General features: G+C 41.3%; 1 protein-coding gene across 1 annotated transcript in view; it reads right to left on the reverse strand.

Moving 5' to 3' along the window:
- Positions 1-2,102: 2,102 nt before the first annotated feature.
- Positions 2,103-23,546, reverse strand: part of LOC123248965 (Grid2 interacting protein) — a 154,907-nt gene continuing 133,463 nt past the window's right edge. Inside the window, exons 14-18 of the mRNA XM_044677897.1 lie at positions 21,578-21,664; positions 6,071-6,200; positions 5,754-5,872; positions 4,645-4,809; positions 2,103-2,174 (exon numbers count right to left, since the gene is read on the reverse strand). Coding sequence (XP_044533832.1) covers positions 2,103-2,174; positions 4,645-4,809; positions 5,754-5,872; positions 6,071-6,200; positions 21,578-21,664 — 573 coding nt within the window. The remainder of the gene's footprint in view (positions 2,175-4,644; positions 4,810-5,753; positions 5,873-6,070; positions 6,201-21,577; positions 21,665-23,546) is intronic.

The following is a 23,546-nucleotide window of genomic DNA, read 5'->3' on the forward strand; positions in this document are numbered from 1 at the left end:
CTTAAAAAACCAAGATGAATCAGACAGTCATGAGGATCTCTGCAGAAATAACAAGCCAGCAGGGGATCACAGAATTGTGGATGTAGAGATGGAAAGACCTTTAGAAGGCCATCTACTCCAACCCCTTCATTTTACAGTTTGGAAAACTGAGGCCCAAAGGGGTTAAATGACTTGCCTAAGATTATAGTAAATCTCAGATCCAGGATTCAAACCCATGTCCTCTCACTCCAAAAATCTTGGGTCCTTTAGCACAGTCTTGCAAATAAGAACATGGACCTCTACTCTATCCCCAAATAGACTTCTCCTCTCTCTCCACAGAAAGAAGTAGAGAAAAATGAGATTTTCTTATTAAATGAGGAATTAGAGGAAGTGCCAATTAAGGGAATGTAACTACTAATATTTTTTTTAAGTTTTCTTTTGTTCTGTGTCATCTATGAAATTGAATCAAATATGGTGTGAATTTGTATGGGCCAAGGGAAGGAAGGGATGCCATTTTTCATTTGCTACCTTACTCATTTTATTTTGCTGACTTTGTATAGAGAAAGTAGTAATAGGAGATTTGAACTTGTTAACCTCATATATAAGCATTGCTGGGAAATATTAATTTGAAGTTTAACAAAATAATACATTTACTCCATGAAAAAAAATCCTCACTGAATGAATGGCTCCTTGGGGAGCCCAGAAAAATGAGTTCGTGGTTATTTGCAAGACTTCTTTAGCAAAAACTGGCATGGGGCCTCTTGATCAGATCGACAATGGGAAAGGTGATTAGAATCTAGAACCAATGTTTTCTGTTTGACTGATCAAAGACTCTAAAATTGGGAAGAGACCTCCGATGTCATCCAATCTAATACTCCTACATTAAGCACAAACATCATCTATGACAACCTGACCTCTGCTTGAAGGCCTCCAGTGGGCAGTCTACTTCTTTGTTGGACTATTCCAATTTTTGGAAGCTTTTCTTGTACTGAGCAAGAATGCAATCTATAATTTTTACCCTTTTTTCCTAGTTCTGTCTTCTGGGGTCAAACTGAACGAATCTAATCCCTCTTCCTGAGGGCACAGTCAGTGATGAATAGGAAAATTAACAGGGAGAAATGTGGCATTTAGCATGGGAAGAGGTCCAAGATAGTTTTTTCTTGACCTCTCCCCCATGCAAGAGGTACGAATAAAACCTTAGGTATCTACAAGCCCCTGGGCTCAGAGGACATGGGAAAGGAGAGACCCAGAATTAGAGGAATTCCATAGGAAGCAACATAACACAATGGCGGCAGATATAGCTGGGACATTGCAGAGCAGGCCTGGTCTGAGGTAGCTGAAGCCACAGTCCTATTTGGAGGCATCGGGCAAAGGGCTTGCTTTGGTTTGGCAGACCCTTGGGGACAGCAACAGTGATGGTCCCAGGGGAGGACATGCTCATTGTTTCAGCCTATTGGGGCTTTTCTTTTTTCCTCCTTAGGTCTTTCAGGATATGCCACCAGAAAAAGTTGATCAATCTATGCCTGCTAAGAGCCAAAGGGATGATAGCTCACATTGTTATCTCCATACCATTTTCTCTCAGGGAGAGCAGAAAGAAAGCAAGTAGAGAGACAGGCAGACAGACAGACAGACAGACAGACAGACAGAGAGACTCGTCTCTTGTAGATTTTGAACCACAGGAAAGAGTTGCTTGGGGAGGAGCTGAAGTGCTATCCACAGAAGGGGAAGTCTGTGGATTCTCCAGCCCTTTGGAGAAACTAAGCCAGGAGAGACACAGACCAAACCGATGGCTCTCCAACACGTTGGTACCCGTGAAGGATGCGGGGAGAAGGGAGGAGAGACCCGTTTAAAGAAAGGCCTGCAGCAGCCCAAGATACGAAGGCATAGGATGACGATGGTCACACTCGGGGGCTTCTCAGAAGTGGAGTCCTGGATCTGCTGCAGTCCTAAGAGGGCAGGGACCCCCCACACTCATCTTTACCTTCCATAAAGACAATGACGGCCGTTCCTTGTTGGAAACCTGTTTTCTGAGCTGGGTAGATAGGTGACAGCAGCAGGGTGACCATTCCTTGGAAGGAATATCGGTTGCATTCTGTTGGCAATCAGGTACCCTGGTCAGGCAGCTACCAGGCCAGGGGAGAGGCCATTCCTGAGCTGCGCTGGCTCTCACAGACCTGCACATCACTGAATGCCCGCTGGAAGAGAAAAACGCAACACACTGTCAGGGAAATCAGGGAGCCCTTGTGCCCAGCAGAACGGATGGGTCCCAAGGAATACATGTGTATACAAAGGGCATCTTGGTACTTTAGTGGGTAGAGAACCAGGGCTGGAATTGGGAGGACCTGGATTCAAATCTGGTCTCAGACAATTCCTAGCTGTGCAAGCCTTAGCAAGTCATTTATCCCTAAGTGCCTAACTTTCCCCTTCTGTCTTGGATTTGATACAAGGACATAAAGTAAGAGTTAGGGGAAAAAAAATAAATAGGAGAGAGAAGTGCACTTGGAGTAAAGAAGACCTAGATTCAAATCCTGACTTAGATACTATCTATGTGATCTTGAGCAGATCACTTAATTTCTCTCAACCTCAGTTTCCCCATCTATAAAATAGGGACAATAACAGCACCTACTTCAAAGGGAGATTGTGAGAGTTAAATGAGAATAGATATCTAAAGCATTCTGCAAGCAATAATGTGGAGGATGTCAGTTATTAATATTATTGAGTCAGTGGTCAGAGAAAGAGAGTCAAGCAAACTGTATTCTGGTCTTAGCTCCATTACTAACTTACTATGTGAATGAGGGCTTCCCTGGGCCTCAGTTTCCTCATCTATAAAGAGAGGAAGTTGACTAGATTATCTCTAAAATCCCTCTCTAATATTCTACATTCTAAAGGTCCTCTTCAGCTCTAATACTGGAAATCTAAAAACCTTTCCAGTTCTGATACTAGGTTTTTTTGCTGTTGTTTTTATGTGCCTCTGAATTCTAAGGTACATCCCAAGCTGGATTCACCCCAATTTCTGACATCATCCTCAGCCTCAATATTTTGTGTTCTAAGGTTCCTTCTAGCTATGAATGGTCTTCTAAGACTTTTTCTTCCTAATTCAGTTTTGATTTTTTTTCCCTTTGTTACAAGGGAAGGCTCATGGTGAAGGTGGGTTGGGGAGTGTGGATTCATCCAAAAATGGATGATTTGAAAACAAAATAAAAGGCATAAATAAAATTTGTTTGGTGCAACTAATGACTTTTCTTTCCTTTTGCCTTCCTGCCAACATTAAACTTACTATCCTCCCTATGGAAAGGACTAAAGCAAGCCACCTGAGGCACAAGCAAGGGGGTATGCATAGGAGTATTTTTAATATTATATTTTTTAACTGCACATATTTCTGAATGCCTGAAGATCCTGTTCTTCATAATGATAAGGTCCCAAAGTTTCGGTTTCTACTAATGATTCTATAAATAGGCAGATATGGGTTAGAGGAGAGGGCTGGGGGTCAGAAGGGTGGAAAGGACTAAGCATATAGGTATATTAATGAGATGGGACAGAGAGGAACTACTTGCTGACCAGTGACAAAGAAAAAGAAAGTCTATGGGTGGGGTATGGATAAGGGAAATTTAGGTTTGAAAAAAATGGCAACATTAACTTTAGAAAGGGTCCTGTGCAAAAAATTATTAGCTCATTATTCTGTGTTGGATCCCAGTTTTCTCCTCAACCACAAAATAATCCACTTTGTTTTCTAGAATTATAGACACAGTCTGATAACTGAACTTCATAAACCCCCAAATCCCACCTCCTTTATTTGCCTGGGGCAATCCTGAGCTGCCCACTTCTGTCCAGCCATTGGAGGGCAGAATCTTCAGGTGACCCACATCAATCAGTGAAGGGAAGAAAAGGTAAGTCTTTGTGCAGTCAGTGCTGCATAGAGACATATTGTAATGTTTTTGTTGACTTAATATAATCCATCTATATCTAGAGCCAGAAATCCACACTGACCCATCTGAGTCTTTGAAATCCATTCTAGGCACTATTCTACAGAATTTGACTGTCCTTGGCCTACACAGCCTGGCCATGGAAATATTACCAATCGCATCTCCATTGCAGATCAGAGACTAGTCTTCCGTGGTAGCCCTTGTCAGGTAGAAAGAACCAAGTGAGGTCCAACTCAGTCTTGGGGAAGAGGATCATCAATTTTCTTTCTCTGTCTGTTTCTGGCTCCTCTACTCAAGTCTTGATTTTGGTTTGTTCTCACTGAGTCTGATGTCTGCCCACTCAAGAACCTTATATTCTCTTACAAGAATAGTCCCTGATTGACCATAGTGTCTAATAGTGAGAAGGGCACACCTTTGGGGCACCTCTCCCATTCTTCTAAGTTGTCAAGGATTATAGATTTAATGAGAAACAGACTTTAGATTTCACCTTCTCCAAACCTCTTATTTTATAGAGAACTAACAAAACTGGAGTCTAGCAAAATTAAGTGAGTGGCCCAAGGTCATACAAGTGATAAGTGACTGGTCTAAGGTCACACAGATAGTTAGTGACTGGCCCAAAGTTAGTGTCAAAGTTAAAACTCAAAACCAGGTCCTCTGATACAAAAACCAATGACCTTCATTTACTGCCTAGGCTCTAAAACACCAGTGATCTTCATTCATTCATCTATGGCCCACACCTTACCTCAAACTTGCTCATAAATTCTGCAAAGATGCCAAAAAAGGCTTCAGAAGTGGTGACTTTGGAGTCTTCGCCAAAAAAAGACAGCACCCTGCTAAACTCCTCCATCGCCTTGTGCTGAAGGGTATCAAGAGCCCGCACAGCAGGCTGGGCCATCTCCAGGAAGGACTGCAGGGTCAGGATCAAGGAAAAGAGACACCAGGGCCCAGGAAGGTCACAAAGCAAATTACATTTTCTTTTATAAAGGAATTTTCATGCTAAATCAAGAAGGCAAGATTTATTTTTTTAGGCAAACAGGGTCTGGAAATACCCTGCACTTAGTTAATAGCCTCCATGATGGTATTCCCATCACCAGGTCCTTCTGGCTCCAATCTCTGCTGTTAGAACAATTATCCCCAAACACTTGAAAATCACTTTCCTAATATCTCCTTCCTATTCAGGACCTCATTACAACCTGGTACAAATAGGTTCTAAACGTCTATGGGATGCCATGAGCATGATTAAAAACATGTTACACACACACACATATATATATATACACGTGCACTATATTGACACACATGTGAAACACATACATCACAAATGCATGTGTGTACCTGACACAAACTGTACACATGCAAGTAAACACATATTGCATACACATGCACAATGTGTCAAGGGCAGCTGCACAGACACGTGCATTGTGTTTGTATGTGCATCTACATATGTGTTCCTGTGTGTGCAGGTATGTACATGTGTGTGTAGGAAACTCTTGGATCTCTTTGGAGGTAATGAGACATAATGGTAAGAGCCCTTGTCTTTGAGTCAGAGGTCCTAAGTGGGGGCCGGACTCTGCCACCTCCTAGCTCTATAACTGTGAACAAGTCACAGCAGTTCTCTCCCTTCTCTTCCTTCTAAAATGAAAGGGACCACTGAATGGTCATCCTCACAGAGAAAGAAGCGGTCACTCTCTTTGTACTTTACGGATCCATGACGGCTGTCAGCCCCTGGGCTTGGAGTTCAGGGCCAGATCTCGGAGGTGAGCACGGTCCAGTCCCTGGCTAGCAGCACTCCGGCTGCTGGCCCAGGCTGCGCTGGCCCAGGCCACAGCAGCTCCTTTTCTGGGAGGATACGGTCATGACCAGAGCAAACTTGTCATCACTGGTGGCAGGCATCTTCTGGCAAGCCGTCTGGATCTCACTGATGGTGATGTGCAGGTCGGTGAGGTCAGTAGTTAACATCCTCTGGTTCACTGAGGAAGGATAGAGACGGCTTGGTGGGAAGAGCCCTCCCGGAGAGGCACATCCCATATGAGGCACACCCCGTCCCCTTCCTCACCAGGAGCCTGATCTGAGTATAGAGGGATGTGGCCTCTGCACCCACACTACCGGGGTACAGCTACCTACCCTCACCTCAGTTCCTCTCACCCTCACCTTGGTGTTTGGCTTACCTTTGGCAGCAAGGGGCACAGTGGGAAGGTCCTTGGCAAATCCCAGGAGTTCAGGGAAGTGTTGGCTCAGTGATTTGGCAAGAATGTGTAGGAAGGTGGATTTCCCATCTACGGTTTTAGTTGAGTTCAGCTGGAAAAGAATAAGATGAATCAGAAGCCCCTTTCTCCAGGCAGTTTGAGATCAGGTGGAGGGTGAGGGCCACCCAGGGTATCAGGATGAATTCTCCAGTGCTTCCTGATCACAGCTCACCCCTACCTTCCTCCCAAACCCCAGACTTTGGTCCTCCCAACTTAAATGAGAGTGCATGCACAAACACACATTTCCTCTCCACAGCTCCTATACTCTGTAGCTTCCCTTTTCTCTGGAGAAAAACTGCCCTTCATCCTGAGCATCTTCCTAATATCTCCATTCTTTTTTTTAAATTATGTTTTTATTATTGTTTTGAATATTTTCCCCTAGTTACATATTTCATGTTCTTTCCCTCTCCTCCAACCCCCCCAAACCCCCTTAGCCAACACACAATTCCACTGGGTTTTACAAGTATCATTGATTAAGACCTAATTCCATATTACTGATAGTTGGACTAGAGTTATTGTTTAGTGTCTTCATCCCCAATAATATTCCCATCAGCCCGTGTGTTCAAGTAGTTGTTTTTCTTCTGTGTTTCTCCTCCCGCAGTTCTTCCTCTGCATGCGGCTAGTTTTCTTTCTCATAAGTCCCTCAGCATTGCTCTGGATCCTTGCATTGCTGCTAGTAGAGAAGTTCGTTATGTTTGCTAATCTCTCCATTCTATTTCCTGCTCAGTCCAGAAATCTGACCCTAATCACACGGATGTCCTATTTGTGGAGTTATGAAAAGGTTCAATCATTCTAGAAAGCAGTTTGGAATGAGGTTAAGAAAGTGACTAAAATGCCCATATTCCTTGACCCAAAGATCCTCCTCTAACTCCTCTAAGGAGGTCAAAGAGAAAAATACATGAAAGAATTTACAGCAGCACATTTTGTAGTAGCCAAAATAGGATGGGATAAAGACAAGACCTGTGATTTTTTTGGTACAGGGAATTCCTAGGTGAGGAAACTCCCTCTACCGAAGCAGATCCATACCTACTCTTTAATTTACAGTCTTAGAGAGTTGCCTTAGACATTAAGAGATAAAATGTCTGGGTCAGAATCATAAAGGTGGTACAAGTTGCAGGCACAACTTGAACTGAGGTCTTTTTGACTCCAAACCAGCTTTTATCCTCTATGCTAGGCAGCCTCACAATGGCAAAAAATTGGAAACAAAGTAGATGCCCATTTGTTTGGAGAATGGTTAAACAAACTATGATACATGAATGTGATGGAATATTACTGTATGATTTTTTTTAAGTCCCATAATCATGAAGGAGACACGAGGCAATAGCAAGATCTCTAAAAGAACCGGTAAAAGTGATGTAAATAAAACCAGGAAAATAGGAGAGAGTAACAAAAATCAAAACTGAACATTGTACAATTAAAATAAACAGGCTTGACCCAAGAAAGAGAGATGAGATTGCACTTCCATTTCTTCTTCGCCAAGGTGGGCAAATGCAGATACTGGTTAAAGTTGACTAATATGTTAGTTGTATTGAAGTGCTTTTTAAATTTCTTTTTATTCTTTGCCATGTGGATGGTTAAGAGACAGGGCATATAGGGAAAGGAATATGATATAAATACAAAAGACATCAATAATCTTAAATCAATTTGACCTTATTTCTGATCCTTTTTCCCATGGATCCCTCCTTTTATTCCACCGTCTTAGGCTAAGGAGCAAAGGGATGTGTGTGTATGTGTGTGTGGGGGTAAATAGCATATCAATTGGCCTTCTCTTCCATCTCTGACTTTATTAAGCTTCTCATTATCATACTTGCCAAGGGTCTTGACAACACCATTGAACCATTTCTACCCTCCTGGTAGCTTCATGGGTCATCACAATCAGGCTTAGCCTTACCAAGATAAGTCCCAAGTTTATCCCAGCTGTCCTTTGGCCTCTGGCAGCCAGTTCTGAAGTTTTGGTAACAGACTCTGGAGATGGGGTCATCCTTGAAAAATAAGGCTTAGGAAATGTGATAGCAGACATTGGGGCCCTGAGATCCCAGAACAGATACTATATTCTCCATAGAATGTCTTTAAAAGTCTATCAGGAGCGGGCAGCTGGGTAGCTCAGTGGATTGAGAGCCAGGCCTAGAGAAGGGAAGGTCCTAGGTTCAAATCTGACCTCAGACACTTCCCAGCTGTGTGACCCTGGGCAAGTCACTTAACCCCCATTGCCTAGCCCTCACCACTCTTCTGCCTTGGAACCAATACATAGTATTGTTTCTAAGGCTGAAGGTAACGGTTTAAAAAAAAGTCTATTAGGAACAACAAATGGTCTTGATGCTCTTTATGGGGTATGAGCATCCTTGGGAACTCTGGTTTACATTCCTAAATAATTTTAGCTTCTTGAAGGGGGTTCTTGGAGCCCACCTGGTCCAACCTTCTCATTTTAAAGATGAAGAAACAAGGCCATGGGAGTTAAGTAACTTGTGCAAAGTCACAAAGGCATTAAGTGGCATCAGTCCCAGATTCTCTGATTTCAAAGCCAGTACCTTTTCATTATATCATTCTGCCTCTCAGCTGTTCTACCTTTTATCAAATCTGAGACCTGATGGACCTCTTATATCTCTCCCCAACTTCTGACTTCATCCTGAGTAATTCTGAAATTCATGTGGAAACTTAGAGGCATGATAGCAATTCAGCTGAGCAGGTTTGGATTGTGTGTCTCCTAGTCCCATGCTAGACAGTGAAAGAAATATGAGAGATGAGAGTATAACCTCTGCCCGTAAGATATTTATAGTTTAGTTGGGGAAATAAAACTAAGATAAAAAACTTGTAAACAAGTAGGTAAAGGTCTAAAGAGATAACTAAATGCCATAATAATAATAATGTAAATGATCAGAAGTTCAGATCTGGAGTGATCAAGGTCAAGGAAGGTCTCCTGGGAGAGGTGTAATCCTTCTCTCTATTCCCATGAAACATTTATTCAGAACCTACTATATGAGGGACAGCTAGATGGCTCAGGGAATACAGAGTCTGGCCTGGAGACAAGAAGTCCTCAGTTCAAATTTGACACTTCCTAGTTGTATGACCCTAGGTAAATCACTTAACCCCAATTGCCTAGCCCTTACCACTCTTCTGTGTTGGAACCAATACTTAGCAAAAATTCTAAGACAGAAGATAAAGATTCTATTTTTAAAGAAAAGAACCTACTATATAAGTACAACCCTCCTTACCTGACATCTATCCCAAATGTATAGATTTTTTTCTCTGTCCCTAAACAAGAACTTTCATTTAAAAAATTCTTCTCTTACCCAGTTAGGCAGTTAAAAGCCTATGAATCAGTATGTACTATGTACCAGGCACTGTGAGAAGTGCTGGGGATACAAAGAAAGCCAAAAAGTCTGTGTCCCCAGAGAGCTCACAGTCTAATGAACAGAGAAAACTTGCAAACACACACACAAAAAGATTTAGTTGGGATAAATTGGAGATAATCAATAAAGGAAATCTATTCAGATTAAGGAGGATCAGGAAAAAGGCTTCTTGCAGAAGGTAGGAATTTAGCTGGGACTTGAAGGAAGTCAAGAAGGCCAGTAGGGAGAGATGAGAAGGAAAAACATCCCAGGCACGGAAAATCTGGAGAAATTGCCCAGAGCCAAGAAAGAGATGAAATGTCCTGAAGGAAGAGCAGCAAGGAAGCCAGTGTTATGGGATCAAAGTATATGTGGTGGGGGGGGGCAGCTGGGTAGCTCAGTGGATTGAGAGCCAGGCACGGGAGGTCCTAGGTTCAAATCTGGCCTCAGACACTTCCCAGCTGTGTGACCCTGGGCAAGTCACTTGACCCCCATTGCCCACCCTTACCACTCTTCCACCAAGGAGCCAATACACAGAAGTTAAGGGTTTAGAAAAAACAAAAAAACAAAAACAAACAAAGTATATGTGGGAGTAAGAAAAATAAAGCTTGAAGAACAGAAAGGAGTCAAATAATGGAGGGCTTAAACTGTCCATCTTCTGCCCCAAATCTTCTAGAACTATAACCTTACAGATGTAGCCAGCAGTCATCTCCTTTCTAATGGGAAGTAATCTGAGAGCACATTCTCAGGCCAGTCAGCATGGGTGCAATAAGAAATGGTTTTGCCATTCACATGAAGCATGATCAAGGCACATGGTATCTAGAGGTTTGCAATCTAATAAAGACAGGAGATATAGAATCCATCTGGATCTAGCTGAGGAGACAAGATATTTCATATAGGAGTTGTTATTGTTTAATTGTTTCAGTTACATCTGACTCTTCATGATGCCATTTGGGGTTTTCTTGGCAAAGATGCTGGAGGGACTTGCCATTTCCTTCCCCAACTCATTTGACAAATGAGGAAACCGAGGCAAACAGGGTTGAGTGACTTGATCAGAGTTACACACTCAACTAAGTATCTGAAGCTGGATTTGAACTCAGGTCTTCCTGACTCCAGAACCAGTGCTTTATTCTAGCTGCTCATCTCTTGGGGATACCTGGTGCTATTGCTGCTTTGTCTGTTACATAAGACCAACCCATTCTTGGCCTAGATATATCTTTTCTCATCCCTCTGAGGTATCAGTATTATTTTTTCTGCTTCTCTTCTATCTATTTCAAGGTCTACTGGAGATCTTTCTCCTTACTACTAAAATTAAATGCATCTTACCTGGTCCTGGAGCCAAATGTTTCTTGCCTTAAGTCAAGCTGATCCCCTGATTCTCTGGACAGCAGTTCTTTCCTGTGTCCTGGGTCCTTCAGAGTTTACTCAATTGTTTATACTACTCTTTTTTTTTTTGTTTGTATTTTGAATATTTTCCCATAGTTACATATTTCATGTTCTTTCCCTCTTCCCCTAACCCCCCTTAGCCAATGCATAATTCCACTGGGTTTTACATGTATCATTGATCAAGACCTAATTCCATATTATTTGTCTCGACTACTCTTATTCCCTCCCTCCATACTGCCTGGCATCCAGGTCTCTGGGTCCTGTATTCTATTTACAGAAGGCTTTTCTCCAAGGGTTCAAAAGTGATTATTTGGGGGCAGCTTGGTAGCTCCATAGATTGAGAGCCAGGCCAAGAGATGGGAGGTCCTGGGTTCAAATCTAGATTTAGACACTTCCTAGTTGTGTGTCCCTGGGCAAGCCACTTAACTCCAATAGCCCAGCTCTATCTGCTCTCCTGCCTTGGAACCGATATACAGTTTTAATCCTAAGATGGAAAGTAAGAGGTTTTTTTAAGTGATTACTTATTATATCAGTTCTATCTACTCTTATTTAACGCAGACACAGATGTAGAAGGCAATATGCAGCCAACTCTCCAGAACAGGTAGTGACATAGACCACAGAAGTCTGTTCCACACACCTGAGCTACTAGAGAGAAGTAAAAACTGAGATAATTTGGGCCATTCAAAGTCACCAAGCAAGATAGGGCTCCTGCTTCAGTCTCACTGGGTTCTTTTCCCTGGGCAGCAGTTCAAAAATCTTCTCTCTCAAAGCCCCTAAAACTTCCTTCAAACCCTCAGCCCTCTCCATATAATCCTTCCTGCTCTCTGAATTCATCACCCCATGCATCCATCTCTTCCCTCCAATATCTGCTTCTAGCTAAGCTAAACCAACTCAGATGTTGAATATAATATAATATGTACATTTGCTGTACTTTGGTAGTAGGAAATACAACAGGAGAAGACCGAAGTCCTGCCCTCAGTCCAATTGGGAAGACAAGGCTAATATATGAAATAATGCTACAAATTTGTAATCAAATACAAAATGCCATGCTGTTAGTTATAATTACCATAGGGTTTGGGCAGCTAGGTGGGAGAATGGATAAAGAGCTGGAGTTCGAATCTGGCCTTAGACACATAATAGCTGTGTGACCCTGGGCAAGTCACTTAACCCTGTTGGTCTCAATTTCCTTACCTGTAAAATGAGCTGGAGAAGGAGATGACAAACCAGTATCTTTACCAAGAAAACCTAAAATGGGACCTGATTGAAAAATGACAAAACCATAAAATTTGGGAGAAAAGGAAAGATCTATTGAGGGAAAGTTTCTTGAAAGACAGAAATTGTTCTTTAAAGGATGGGGTTAGATTTAAATAGGCAGAGAAGTCAGGAGGAAGGGTTCTGTTGTCTTTCATTGGGGTAGAAATGGAATTCTTAGGTGGTTACCCTGATGTCTAATGCCTTATGCTGGAGCTTTTCCTCTGTTGATTATCTTTAATTTATCATATATACATGTATATATGGATATATACATGTGTGTGTAGCAATATAATATATATGTTGTTTGTATATAGTTGTGTTCGCATGTTATCTACTCTCCCCATTAAACTGTGAGATCCTTCAGGATATCCTTTTGTTTTTTTTTTTTATCCCCAGTACTTAGCATAGTACTTGACACATAGTAAATATGTAAAAAAAAAGTAAAATAAGTAAAAAAATAAATAAGCATAATAAATGTTAGCTAACTGCCTGCACATTAATCTGAGGTACTAATGGAAAGATAGCCATATGTTCTTTTATTTGGCATAATCTATGCTATTTTATTTTTTCTTTTACTCATTTATTTTATTTAATGTTAATGAATAAACAACTCCTTGACCAGAAGATACTTCTGTGATGACACCCAACTCCAATTTGGGAAGAAGGACCGCCCTAGGGATCAAAAAAAAAAAAAAAAAAAAGGTGGGATTTTGGAAGTACAATTCCTTAAAGAGGTAAGAATGAGAATGGAAGATCTCTAAAATGAACTATAAAGCTACCCATGTCTCATAAACTGTGCCATTTATTCTTTTTTTTTTTTTTAAACCCTTACCTTCCATCTTGGAGTCAATACTGTGTATTGGCTCCAAGGTAGAAGAGTGATAAGGGCTAGGCAATGGGGGTCAAGTGACTTGCCCAGGGTCACACAGCTGGGAAGTGTCTGAGGTCAGATTTGAACCTAGGACCTCCCGTCTCTAGGCCTGACTCTCAATCCACTGAGCTACCCAGCTGCCCCCTTATTCATTTTTTAAAAAGCATTTATTAGGTGACAAGTGCAAGGGGTACCATGGAGAATACAAATATAGATAAAATATGACCCTTACCTTTTACTTCCTGCATTGTGGAAGAGATAAGATGAGTATATAAATAATAATGACACAAAATAGAATATAGTAAGTGCATAAAAGGTACAAAGTATTATAGGAATTCAGTAAAGGAAGAGATAACTTGTAGCCAGAATGACTAGGGGAAAAAGCCAGCAATAAATCTTATGGTCTCAATTATTTATATAAAAATGCATAAAATGTAAGTAACAAACCAACTGAACTACTCATACTAATGTAAGGAGTCAGATTTGGCATTATAGTTATCACTGACCCTTGATGGAGTGGCTGGAATATGGCCAGGGCAGGGTATGATTTATTAAGAAGGAACAGGATAAAAAGACCAGTATAGTAACATTGTATATGAAAAAGATATACTCATATGAGGAAATCCAAGAATAAGACACAGAGAAACATAATGGAAGGCATTTGAGAAGTAAAAATAAAAAGAATATAACAATAACAATAATAATAGCTAGGACTTACATAGTGCTTTAAGGTTTGCAAAGTTCTTTCTATGATCTGTTTCATGTATTCCTCACTGTAAATTAGCCTGTAAATTAGGTGCTATTATTATCTCCAATTTGAAGATGAGGATATTGAGGCTGAGAAATGTTAGGTACCTTGTCCAGGGTCCCACAGAGAACATAGATCTGAGGCAGAACTCAAGTTTTCCTGACTCTTAAGCCCAACACTGTATTCACTGAATTACCCAAGTGTAATATTATTATATGTTATGAAGTATATACTACAGACCACCTGTGCTGGAGGAATGCATGAGGCATTCAGGAAACATCACAAATACAGGACCAAGATAATATAGTAATGATAGGAGTCTTCAACTATCTTGATATCTGAAATAGCTCTTTCATTGCCAAAAGGTGTGCCCTGAAACATTTGAACTTAACCTTAATGATAATTCTATGCTCCCAAAGATAAAGGAAGTGACAAAGGTGATTACTATCCTGGGCCTTACCGATGAATAAAGTGGAACTATAGAAAAGATGGAAACTTTGGGCTGCCTCACTTGAGATCTGGGGGACCTGTTCCTCATAGATACAGTAGCCATTCCTTTTCCTAAATCATCTTTTCTTGGTGATGGGCAGTCTTTAGAAAGCATAACATTAGGGAGGCTCCAAAGCAGGGAATTTTGACCTTTCTTCTTTGTCCTCAAAGGTATTGAGGTATTCTTTAGCTTCCAGATACGGGCTCTCTGCTTCACTGGACCTTTTGCCCAGCTTTTGCCTCTCAACCCAGGGATATGAACCAAGAGGGTCTCCTAAGCCCATGGAAGGTGCCTGGGGAGAGCCAGAGTCTCAGGGAAGCCAGAGTGGTGACATGTTTATCATCCCAGCAGATGACAGAAGTCTGGGAAGAATATTATTAGAACATATTGGATAACAGTAGAAAGCATCCATAAGGATCTTGAAAAGATGAAATGATAGATTTTATCTCCTAAGACATCATCACTTAGTAGGAATAGATAGAAGTGCTATATGAGTTTTTAAAATTAAATTTAAAAAAAATTTTTAAATTTAAAAATTTTTTAAATTAAAAATTTAAATTAAAATTTTAAAAAACTTTTATGTGCTATATGAGATTTTAAAAACCATTCTCACAAATACACAAACACAAATAGCTAAACACTTCCTATGAAAAAGTTTTGGTGAGTTTAGTAGATTGAATACTCATGAGTCAAGAGCATGATAACAGGGGTGTGCTAGAGCCAGATAGTACCAGCTCACAAAAGCTGATTGTTAAATTTTCAGTGTGAGTATTTACATCTGTGTAATTAGAATTTTGTGCCCTTGGACTTCATTTCTCAGAATCCTTTTCCTTTTGTCCCCAGTTACGTGTTTACATTTTGTAGATAAAATTTTCTGTAAATCTACCCTCTCTCTCCTCTGCTTTCTCAATCTGGGAAACTGCTCTTTACTCAGGCTATTGCTACTTCAAGTGATTGTTAATAAATCTCATAAAATATACTTGGATTTATTATATATTAATTTTTAATCTTACACATCTCAGAAATCAACAAATGCTACAATTTGTTATTTTGTTGATTGTTGAGACTTAAGAAAGTAATGGAGAAGATGCTAATAAGACATGCTGCGAACACTTTTTTCTCCTGAAGAGCTAGTTGTTAAACATCCCCCAGCATACTCCTAGACAAGGTAGGCAAAAAGACTAATGTAATCCATGACTGCATTAAAAAAAGCCAGGATGTCCTCAACCAGAGAAAAGGCCATTTTGCTGTTGATCAGTCCTGTTTGAAGTATAAGGTTTAGTTTGGGGCATCCCATTTTAAAAATGATATTGATAGGCTGAAATATATTCAGGGGAAGTAAGCTCAAGATATTAAGGGGAATACTATTATTTTATTTACTGTCTTCTTAGTCATGTCTGGCTCTGTGACCTTATTTGGGGTTTTCTAGGCAATGATACTAGAACGACTTGCCACTTCCTACTCCAGCTCATTTTACAGATGAGGAAACTGAAGCAAACAGGGATAAGTGACTTGCTCTGGGTCACACAGCTAATAAGTGTTGGGAGAAGAAACTCTGGAAGATGAGACTTCCTGACTTCATGCCTGGCACTCTTTTCGCTGTGCCACCTTGCTGACCATAAGGAAAATGGAGAGTGAGCTATAATGAAGTTCTTTATACTGTATAACAGCTGTCATGAAAGATTGACACTTGTTCTGCTTGGCCCCAGAACTAGGAGCAATGGACAGAAATGGCAAAAATGTGAAAAGAGAGGCTGTAAAATCATTGTTGGAATGGAATGGTAGAAGGCTAGATGGACATACAGAACATCAAAGCTGAAAGGGCCTGTTGATCACAGACCATGGAGAGGCCATGGGATGCCAAAGTTAGAAGGGAACAATTGTTCCAGGAACAATAGGTAGAATCTGGCACTGTAGAAGAACTTTAGAGGCTCCGTTCATGTCTGAATCAGGAAAAGAACAAATATTTAATCCAGATGTGCTTGGTCTTCAGAAGCTTGTGTATTGGGGCAGGTAGGTGACTCAGTGGATAGAAAGCCAGGGCTAGAGATGGGAGCCCCTGGACCTCAGATACTTCTTAGCTGTGTGACCCTGGGCAAGTCCCATAGCCCCAGCAGCCTAGCCCTTAATGCTCTTCTGCCTTTGAACCAATATCTAGTATTAATTCTAAGATGGAAGGAAGATTTTTTTTAAAAGAAGCAGCTTTTGTATTTTTACCACTGTAGCTAATCTTTGCTAAAATTCAATGTAGTGTATGGAAAAATGAGGAAGTGAATATCCAGGTGGGGCTCCAACTCCCTTAGACTGACATCACTGTTGGGGTTTGGGTCTTCCTTCCTCTCTGGACTGCTATCCCTCCAGAAAAGACATTCAGAAGCTTATATTTTCTCCCAAGTGTCTCAGGCAGTCCCTGGTGTCCCTGGTGAGGCCCAGTGACGTTCTAGAGTTAGAGGGTGCAGAATACATCCAAGAGAGGACCCGGGTGTGATGACGTAGCATGCAGGCTAGTTCTGAGAGCTCGTGCATCTAATCTTCAAGGCTGAGTTCAGTCTCTTAGCAGTGGAGAAGAAAGCTCAGTAGTGAGTATCTTCTTGATGGACACACCAATATCAGGGCTGAAAGGGACCTTGGAAGGCAAACTACCAGAGCAGAGAAGGGGCTTAGGATACTGAAGCTGGGAGGAAGGAACCTTTGACATTATCTAGTTTAAAATTCACATTATAAAATAAGGTTTTTGTTGTTGTTCAATCATGTCCAACTCCTTGTGATCGATTTGGGCTTTTCTGGCAATGATACTGGAATGGTTTGCCATTTCCTTCTCCAGTTCATTTTACAGATGAGGAAACTGAGACAGACTTAAGTGACTTGCCCAGGGATGCACGACTAGTGTCTTAGGAAGATGTCTTCCTGACTCCAGACCCAGCACTCTATCCATTGTGCCATCTAATTACCCTTTGAAGTAATATGATACCCATTATATTTATATAAATTTATTATACACAATATGTTGCTATTATATATAATATATTATTACATTCTATGTATTATATTTCAGAATATATACATATATGTATAATTAACTCATTAAATACACACACACAATTCATTTGCCTGAAATCATGTAAAACCTATTTCTATATTAACTGTGTGCCAAGGGCAAAAAAGACAGAAAAAATAAAGAGAATGAGAAAATTATGCTTCAATTTTCACTCAAGAGTTCCTCACTTCTCTCCACGCAGCCTCATTTGGAAATATTCACTGCATCCAAAAGTATTTGAAAATCTCGTGACCTTTTTTTCCCTCAGCATGAGTCACAGTGTTGAAATGTAATTATAAGCTAGAATTTGATCCTAACAGTTTGCTGAGAGGAAAAAAAAAAAGAAAAACAGGCCATTGAATAGTTTACACATAAACCCTGCGCTGTCAGATACACAGATTTAGTGTAACATGCAAAGGGAAACTCAGCATGGCCAGAGAAGGGAAAGAATGGAAAAGGGACTTGGGAAGCCGGAGCCTTCCCAGAAGAAGACTTCCCTGGAGCTCTACTCATGGCGATCAGCTCTGGGGAAGTATTGAATTACTTCTGGGCACTTCTGGGCCCCTGGTCTGCAGGTAGTTAGGGAATTGAAGGGATTCTGAGAGACAGAATGGAATGGGAGTATCATTGATTAAACCAGCAAAGCAGGGGCTACCTCGTGGGGCAGGATGGATCTAGGAGGAGCAGCCCAGTGGCAGGAGTTCCTCAATTTCTCCTTCCATTGATTGAGAACTGGAGAGATTCTTAGGGGTCATAGATTCCAGGCCCCTTATTTTGAAGGATTTAAAGCACAGAGAGGTTAGTGATTTATCCAGGGTCACACAGCTAGTAAGTGTCTGAAGTGGGATTTCCCTCCCCCCCCTCCCCCCAAACAATCATAGATTTATAGCTAGAAGAAAACTTATAGGAATCTAATCCAACCTTTTTGTTTTACAGGGGAGGATACAGAAGTAAGCCAATGACTTGCTTAAGGTCAGAGAGCTAACGTGGCAAGAATAGTTCAACTGAAAATATTAAGAAATAATATTTTCTTTAGCAAAGTGGCTAGAACAAAAACTGAGGCTGCCCTCTTAAATAGATGAAAGGGTATAAACAAACATTTCTGGGTCTTACTTAAAGCTTTGCCTCTTCATGCCCTGAGGCAATTGGCTTGTGACCCACCCAAGGCAAGTGACTTTCCATTATTTAGAAGAAGTCCCTTGCCATCCTTGAAGAAGAAAATTAAGTAGTACCTACTGTTCTGGAATGTTCATCTCAAACTGTATTTTATTTTTAAAATCTTTACTTCAATCTTAGATTCAATACTAAGTGTCAGTTCTAAGGCAGAAGAGAGGTAAGGGCTAGGCAATTGGGGTTAAGTGACTTGCCCAGGGTCACACAGCTAGGAAATGAGACCAAATTTGAACCCAGATCCTCCCAACTTCAGACTGGCTCCTTATCCACTGAACCACATAGCTGTCCCTTCAAAGTGTATTTTAACATACTATTTTCCCCTGATTCAAGAGTCCTAGAAATGTCACTTCAAATCTTCTTAGGGTAGAGAGATGTTCCAGGATATGAGAGGTGGGCGGAGAAGGACAATACCAGTTTGGGCATTTTTCTCTCTAGGCTACAAATGCTTGGATCTAGCTTAATGGTAAACAAAACTGCTTCTAACGGAATGCAGTATCAATATTAGTTTTCTTTGACATTAGCAAATCTTAGGCAAGATATGACTTTGTCCTAGATTTCTTGACTTTGGTCCAATGCCCTCTCCGCCATGCTATGTAGGGTTAAGTATGGAACATTACTGGGTATTTGTGGTAGGGCTGCTCCAGAGCCTAGAGGAACTGATAAACTATATGATTGTCCCAACTGAGTCCTTGCCCCATTGTAAGGAACCTGACACAATATTTCCTTAGCATGAACTGTACGCAGTCTTATAGCCCTTGGCTCTTGTCTGATTTCAAGGTTTAATTCGAGTAGGTGACTTTGACCAAGGCATCACTTGCAGAGGATTTTAGTTATTACTAAATAATATATTACTAAATAATAAAATGCAATTAGAAGCAATTTATATAGTTAATATAGAAGCAGTATATAATTTATATAGAAGCAAAATACAATATTTATGGTTCAAAGCAATCATCAGAGCTTATCTAGTTCAACCCTCTTGATTTACAAATAAGGCAACTGAGGTCCAGAGATGGAAAATAGCTTATAGTCAATGGCAGAGCCAGGTTTGGCACCCTGCCTCCGGACTCCAAATTCAGGCACCCTTCTTGCTTCATGATTTACAAAGATAATGAAAATGAAAATACAAGGACACAATTGAAGTTTGATTTAATATTCTGTATCTTGCAGAATTCAGTGGTAGAGGTGATGAAGGTCTACATTCAGATATATTTAAATTCTTCCATCTGAATTGTCTTAGGAAGATTCTGACGATCATCTGGTGAGATAAGATATTGGACATTGATATCCTTTCTAGAGCTGAACTGCCAAGCCAACTCCACTGCAGAGAATTCAACTCAGTGGGCTGGTCACATTGTTCAAATGCCAAACACACATTTGCCTAAAAGATTATTCTATGGAACACTCTCACAAGGCAAGTGCTCACGTGGAGGTCAGAAGAAGCAACACAAGGACATTCACAAGGTCTATATGAAGAACTTTGGAATTGATTGGGAAACATGGGAAACACTGGCACAGGAGCATCCTGCAAGGTGTGCCCATGTCAAAGAAGGTGCTGTGCTCCAAAAGCAAAGCAGAATTACAGTAGTTCAAAAGAAAGGCAAGATGTGCAAATTTAGAGACTTCTTCTTCCCAAATGGGCCCAACTTGTGGTAGAACCTTCTGAGCTCATCTTGGTCTGTTCAGTCACAGTCAGACACACTGTACATTGACCCTGACATAGTGATATCATTCTGGTCTTCTTTGAGTATGAAGGAAAACAACCAAATAGGGACTTTCTGCTCCTTTGTAAACTTCCTGGTCATAGAGCCAGAAGGGAACAGTTTCTCAACCCTTGAGATTTGTTCTTACTCTTCTCTGTCCTGAGTCTTTTGACTAAGTTGGGCAATTACTTCCTTGTTTATAATCTTTAGAGGAATAAATAGATCCTGCAAGTACCTCCCTCTAGTTTCAGTCCCTTTGGGACCTCATTAGGAAGACAGTAATATATTCACCAATATGTTGTGCTCGAAAATCAGGATGAAGAAACCCACAAGCAAAGAAGACACTGAATTCTTGAAATATTCTTTCTCTTATGATAGTAGAATCCCCCTTGGCCCCTGCCCATTTCACACTGAAGGCTTTTATATGCTATCATTGTGTCCTTAGTGAATAGGAACTATAATGATTGAATGTTATAGACAGGTTTATGTTCAAAATTTCCTAATACATAGTTGCAAGTACTTATTTTTGAGGAGGAAAGGTCAAGGAACAAAATATAAATACCTTAAACATTTTATTTATCATTCTAAAAAATTAATAATCCAAAATTTTTCTCCCCCCCCTTGTGGAAAATATAAGGAGTATTTTCAGGAAAATTAATACTCTCATGTTTTTTTTTTTAAATTTTTTGTTGACCTTTTTTCTGAGTCTTCACATATCGGTTTCCAAATTTCCACCTTCAAGCCTTGCTGATTCTAACCCATAACTGCTCACAGAGTACCTTCCCATAAATATATCAGTGCCAAGTGAAAACTAACATATGTATGAGTTAACCCATCGTTAATCCCTCAAAATTAATCCTTTCTCCAAATTTCCCATTATTGCTGTTCATACTTCTAGCCCCTTAGGTTCCAAAACTCAGATTTAACTTCAACTCCTTTCCCTCTATTTCTTACATCAAATTATGGCAGTTCTTCTACAATATGTCTCTCATCTGCCTTCCCATCGTTGCTCCCCAAGACCTCAATCCTAATCTAGACCTTTATCACCTCTGGCCTTGATGTCTAGTTATATGATAGCCTATAGGGCAGTGGTGGTGAACCTATGGCACATGTGCTGAAAAAGGCATGCAGAGCCCTCTCTGTGGGCACACCTGTTATCACCAGCTAGAGTTCCTTACTAGAAAGTCACAGGGACTCTGGGTGTAGCTGATCCCCGCACCCTCTCCATATGCATAAGGACATTCCTCACCTCCCCCATCCCTCTGTCCAGAAGCCAATGGGAGCACTTCCTCCCTCCCCTATCTTGGGTAAGGGGGAGGCAGGGACCTGGGGTGGGGGCGGGGCTCAGCACTCCGTCTCTGGTGGGGCAGGGCAGGGCTCTCAGTCTGGGGGTAAGGTGGGGGCAGGGTTTACCATCACTGCTATTGGGCCTCCTTACCTCAGTTAAGAAGTTGATCTTGAAGCCTGTGGTCTTGTTGGTCTTGGGCTGTCCATTGTTGAGATAGTTGCCCATTGCAAGTACAAACTGCCAAGAGAGAAACCATCCACTGCTTTATGAGGTCTCACTCAACTCATTCTTCCTTAAAGAAGAAGGGTATCCCCACACATTGCCCCCCATTCTAACAGTTAAACTTAACTCCCACTTTTCCTAGTTGTGAAGGCAAAGAAGAAGTTGGCTCATTGTTCTTTCAGTTCCTCCTTCATTTTTACCTTCTTTATATTAGACAGCAAGATTTTTGGTTGTCTCTGTCTATGCTCACTTCCCACATTTACTTATATTTGATTCTGTGGTGGATGGGATACTTGGGCAATGCCAAGGAGTGAACTGTCTTGGGCTACACATCAAGGAGAGATAGAAGGACTAAAGCTCAGATCCCCCAGTGTATGTGGTTGGGGCTATGGACCCTTAAAATGATCTAGTCAGAGTCCGTAGGCTGAAGACACCCTCAGAACTTTCTTAGTATTTTTCCCTTTAAGGTTAAATCTTTCCCTTATACTTGGGGTTACTGTCCAGAAATGTTCTTTAAACTTTGTGCCCATTGCTTTTGCTGCCAGGAGCTGTTTTCCTTGGCACTGACCATCCTAGCCCAGCTGGTCTTGAAGGCAGAGAGATCCAAAGCAGCAGCGAATAATTTTTTACTTTCTGCAATATTAAGCCCTGACATTCTGTGGGGAGGAACCAGACCAGGGGGAAAGCTCCCTGCTGATTCACTTTTGGAAATCTCTCAGCTCTTTGGAGGAGTGAAGAGTAACTCTATAATAGTTCTCTTCTTCTTGCCCTGTCCCTGAATTTGGATTGGACTTACCTCTGATATCTACCTGCTGAGGCTAGGCAGAGACTGGTAGAAGTTAACCAGGGATGTGATGAGGAGAAGAAAAGGGAAATAAAGAGATGAAGAAAGACTAAAGAAAGAGAAATGTGATAGGGGGATAAAACACTGTGGTCTACTGAAAAGGGGAAAAAGTTAGGAGTTAGTCTGTGGCAGGGAAGTTTGCAGGGTGTGCCAGGGCTCTCCCACTCTGCCCTTGCCCAATTTCCTAGGCAAGACAAATTATATTGGTCTCTCCCAGTTTGGAGGAAACCTACTATTGCAGCCTGGAGACTGTAAGCCGTGGGCACAAAGCACATACTGTGGGAATGGAACTGAGATGATAAGACCCCACCCATCATGGCTGAGAGTGCCAAGACAAGTAGCCCAAGAGGTCCTTCCTGTGTGGCAAGTCACAGTCTAGGGAATGGCAGTATTGGGGTGGGGTACTTCCAAGAAGGCAACAGGAGTGATAGGAAGCAATCCAGTTAGATCCTCCAGATGAGCTCTTCCTAACACTAGAATATGCACCAGACAAAATCCTGAGGGGGAAATCCAGAAAAAGTCACAGTGAGTCCTTTGTCCATCCCAGCTGGGCCTAGGGAGCGGAGTCAGGGAGGTTTGAGGACACTAGGGATAGGTCAGACCAAGAACACACTGCTTGTGGAGTATTCCAGCATCCACAGACAAGCACTAGGGCAAGAGGTCTCAGACCTGTTCTGAACCACTCCTAGCCCTATACTAGTGCACTATGACAGGAAAATATGCCAACTGGCAGCTTTATTACCCACTATCCAGCCCCAGGTTGTAGTTCCAGGCTGGAGTGAAAAAGAGTTCAAAAAGTTGTTCCAGGAAGGGGGGACCTGGGTAGTATCCCCAAGAAAGGAGAAAATTTAGAAGCCAGCAGCAATAGTAGGGGTATAGCTCAGACCTCAGGCACAAAGAAAGGTCTCATGTTCAAAGTCTAGTCCAGTCCACAGAAGAATTACCAAGATAGACATCCCAGACCAAAGGGGCTCCCCTACAGTTCTGCCACTCTGAGCCAATAGAGCTTTCCATCTGGTTGATAGGGGCAGATTCTAGCAGACCTCTACTCTT

This window comes from Gracilinanus agilis, chromosome 1 (genome assembly GCF_016433145.1).
Source record: "Gracilinanus agilis isolate LMUSP501 chromosome 1, AgileGrace, whole genome shotgun sequence".
Taxonomy (NCBI): domain Eukaryota; kingdom Metazoa; phylum Chordata; class Mammalia; order Didelphimorphia; family Didelphidae; genus Gracilinanus; species Gracilinanus agilis.